General features: G+C 43.7%; 1 protein-coding gene across 1 annotated transcript; it reads right to left on the bottom strand.

Moving 5' to 3' along the window:
- Positions 1 to 208: 208 nt before the first annotated feature.
- LOC147979851 (uncharacterized) lies at positions 209 to 3,593 on the bottom strand. The gene is made up of 2 exons (XM_087515366.1): positions 1,300 to 3,593; positions 209 to 791 (listed from the first exon to the last, which is right to left on the bottom strand). The coding sequence occupies exons 1-2, from the start codon at positions 3,591 to 3,593 to the stop codon at positions 209 to 211; spliced, it is 2,877 nt and encodes a 958-aa protein (XP_087371492.1).
- Positions 3,594 to 4,273: the final 680 nt, after the last annotated feature.

Genomic DNA, 4,273 nt, shown 5'->3' with positions numbered 1-4,273 from the left:
GGGTGATCTTGAGAGCTGTGTGATAGCTAGTGTTGTACCACCACTCTGCTAGGGATAACCAGTTGAGCCACTTTTGTGGTTGGATGAAAGCCATGCATCTGAGATAATTTTCCAAGCATTGGTTAACTCCCTCTGTCTGACCATTAGACTGAGGGTGATACGAAGTGCTCATGTGTAATTTTATTCCCAACTTCTTGAACAAGTCCTGCTAGAGCTTGCTAGTGAAGATTTTGTCTCTGTCAGTGACAATCACAGCTGGTAACCCATGGAGTTTGCAGATGTTATCAGTGAAAGCCTTAGCTACAGTATTAGCTGTATTGGGGTGTTTCATTGGGATAAAATGGTTGTATTTAGTGAACCTGTCCACCACAACCAAAATCATGTTCTTGTTGTGAGAAGTAGGAAGACCTTCCACAAAATCCATGCTTATGTGGCACCAGGCAAAGTCTGGGATTGGCAGAGGTTGGAGCAGCCCAGGGTACTTGCAGTGTTCAGCTTTGTTTATTTGACAGGTTGGGCATTGTTTAATATAGTCAACAACAAATTGCTTCATGCCAGGCCAATGGAAGAGAAGCTTAACTCTTTGGTATGTAGCTCTGTGACCAGAATGGCCACCAAGTTCAGAGCTATGTAAAGCAGCTAGCAATTTAGTTCTGATGGTGTTATCAGCTCCAATGACAATTCTATTTTTGTATCTGAGCACACCCTGTTGCACAGTGTAGTTGGTCACAGAATCAGGGTTTACAGTTAGTTGAGCTAGGAGATCCTTGCATCTTTGGTCATTCTTGTAGCTGTCAACAACTTCAGTTACCCAGGTAGCTGTCAACAACTTTATTTTTCTTGCCCTGCTTGTACTCCACAGTGTAATTGTAGCCAAGGAGTTTGACCAGAAGCTTGTGCTGAATTCCCTCGGTGAGTTTTTGTTCTTGTATATATTTTGAACTCTGTTGATCAGTTTTGATTATGAGAGAGGATGCAGCAAAATAATGTTTCCAGTGCTTGAGAGATTCAATAATTGCTAAAGCTTCCTTGTCATAAGTGGAATATGCAGCTGCTCTAGGGCCAATTGCTTTACTGAAAAAGGAAATAGGTCTCCCCTCTTGCATTAGAACTGCACCCAGTCCATAGGCACAAGCATCTATTTCCAAGATGAAAGGCTTGGAGAAGTCTGGTAGGGCCAACACTGGGGCTTGTGTCATTTTGTTCTTCAGGGTATTGAAAGCTTGAACTTGCTCTTGCCCCCAAGTTAAACTGTCCTTTTTCAGGGGGTTAAACAGTGGCCTGCAAATGAGTCCATACTTTTCCACAAATCTTCTATAGTAACCTGTCAACCCTAAAAAGCTCCTGAGCTGTGTGACATTTTCAGGTTCTGGCCATTGCTGTACAGCCTGAATTTTGACTGGGTCAGTTGCAACTCCATCAGCCCTAATAACATGTCCCAAGTACTCCACCTGAGGCTGAGCAAAGACACATTTTCTTGCTTTAATATACAGCTGGTGTTCCTTCAAAGTTTCAAATACTTGTTGCAAGTGGATTATGTGCTCCTTCATATTTTTACTGAACACCAAAATATCATCAAAGAATACTAGTACAAATTTTCTGAGATACTTGGCTAAGATAGTATTCATGAGCATTTGGAAAGTTGCAGGAGCATTGGTTAAACCAAAGGGCATAACCAAGTATTCATAGTGCCCACAGTGAGTGCTAAAAGCACTTTTCTCAATATCCTCTTCCTTCATTCTGATCTGATGGTATCCACTTCTGAGATCAAGCTTAGTGAAAACAGTGGCTCCATGCAATTCATCCAACAAATCCTCAATAACAGGGATGGGGTATTTGTTTTTGATAGTCTGAGTATTGACCTTTCTGAAGTCATTGCAAAGTCTCCAGGATAGATCTTTATTTTTCACCAAAATTGCAGGAGAGGAGTAAGGACTTGAACTATCTCTGATTACCTTATTTTTAATCATTTCCTGAATGATATTTTCCATAGCTTCCTTTTGGTGATAAGGTAATCTGTATGGCCTTTGGTTTATAACTTTTGCACCAGGTTCAAAAGGAATTGCATGATCAACATTTCTCTTAGGAGGTAAATCAGTAGGAGTTCCAAAAATATCCTTGTACTGACCCAGAAGTTCTTGGACAGGTAGGGGAACAACAGTGTCCTCATGTTCTGTCAGAGCAATTCTGTTTAGTAGCAACACAACCCCACAGATAGTGTCATCAGATAAGTGCTCCATGCTGTCCATTTCTTGAACTGGCTCACTGGGTAAGCTTTCATCCTTGAAGATTTTCTTTTCTCCTGATTTCAGTGTGACTTGCACTTCCATTTCCTCAAAATCTAGCTGGACAGGACTAACAGTTTTCATCCAATCAGCTCCCAATATCACATCATAACCTTGCAACTGTAGGACTCGGAAATCATGGGAAAATTCAGTTCCTTGCACCACAAAAGGGCACTGGGGGGCAATGAATTCAGTCCATAGAGTTGCTCCATTGGCAACTAACACTTTCTTTTTCTTAGTTGGAGTAAGAGCACATAGAGCCAGCTTTGCAAGTGCAGGAGTTACAAATGTTGTAGTGCTGCCACTGTCAATGAGGGCAGTTGTAGGTCTGTCTCCCAACATGACTATAATAGTGAAACTCAGCTTGGAGGAAGTGACTCTCATGAGGGCATGCATGGAGATTTGCAAGGGAGTGTCATCCAAGTCAGTGGGAGGTGGAGCTTCAGTATCATCAGCAGTGTAGTAGACCAGTTCTGCATCCTCAGGGCAGGTCTCTTGTAAGGCTTGTATCTGCATTTGATTTGCCAATTTGCAAACTTTCTTGTGGCCAGGAAACCATGGTTCTTTGCACTGGTAGAAGATTCCTTTCATTCTGGCCTGTTGGATGACAGTAGGTGTGTTGTTAGGAGGTGGCTTTCCTGGGTCCAACTGAAGTTGCCTCCTAACTGGCTGATTAATATAAGCCACTGGTGTTTTCTTGCTGGGCTGAGCTTGTTCCATTCTTCTGGCCAGCGAGATAGCTTTTTGTAGGTCTGCTGGTTCATGACATTGAACATAATGTTGGATAGTGTCACTCAGACCAGCAATGAAACTAGCTTTGTAATAATCAGCAGGCAGTGCAGGGTTGTCCCTCCTGAGTAAGTTCATGGACTGTTCAAACTTGAGCACATAGTCATTAACAGACCCAGTTTGGTTGAGAGCATGAAAAGCTCTGACATTGTCACATACTGAAGTTTCGGAAAACCTGTCTCCAATCAGTCTACAGAACCTGTACCAGGGTAGGGTATTGGCAATAATTCCAGTTCCTCTCCACCACTCTATTGCTGGCCCCTTTAAGTAAGTGACATCAATTTCAGTTTTCTGCTCCAGTGGTGTCCTAGCAGCTTCAAAGTACATTTCAATGGTTTGGATCCAAGAGTCAGTTCCACTGCCATCAAACTCTGGTATGTTATACTTAGCAGGTTTCACCAAAGTCAGAGGTCTTCTGTTGTCTTGGACTTGATCTCTCTGTGCATTGCCCCCTCTGCCAGCTATTTGGTGAACCTGCTCCTCAGCTTGCTCTTGTTCTAACTGAGTGATTTGTTGCATGTTTCCTATTTGAGGAATTGCAGTAGTTGCTCTGGCATCAGGTGGGAGAAGTTTGTTGTCCGCAAAGTGGGGGTGTATGTACGGAATTTTGGTGCTGCCATCCAAGTTAAGTTCTTTTCTAGTGTGCTTATCCACCAAAGTTACAGAGCCTGCAGTAGGAGGGGTTTGGAGGCCATCGACTGGCCAAAGCACTGGGACTTGTGGTGTATGATTTTGTCCACTGCCTTGAGGGATATCTTGGGGAATGGGTGGGGTTTCACGTGGTTTTGGAAATCCAGAGATAAATTTGTTAAGTGTGCCCTGTAATTCCCCCAAAGACTTTTGCATTGACTGGAAGTTGTCTTGCACATGGTCCCTGAAGTCCTCGAAGTCCTGTCTGTCCTGCTCTCGATTTCTCATAGCACTTGCTGCAACCCGACCTTGACCGTAGATCCTGCCGCCGCCTGCACCGCCGCCGTCAGCTACACCGCCGCCAAGATTGTCCGGTTGGAAGTGAAGGATTTTATGGCTCCTCCAACTCCACTTCGGCACCCGATCTTACGCCGCCAAGGAGATGAACCTGGCTCTGATTACCACTTGTCAGACCCAGGTGGTCTGAAGCATGGAATTCAGTAAAACAGAGACTGAACTAGTGGAGTTTAGCTTGAATTTCAGAGGAATTATTAGCGAGTCTAGCTCGT

The sequence above is a fragment of the Triticum urartu genome, chromosome 3A, assembly GCF_056163025.1.
Source record: "Triticum urartu cultivar PI428250 chromosome 3A, HENAU_Tu73, whole genome shotgun sequence".
Lineage (NCBI taxonomy): Eukaryota > Viridiplantae > Streptophyta > Magnoliopsida > Poales > Poaceae > Triticum > Triticum urartu.
Note: the sequence above shows the minus strand (reverse complement) of the source record. Positions and strands in the feature narration are given on the sequence as shown.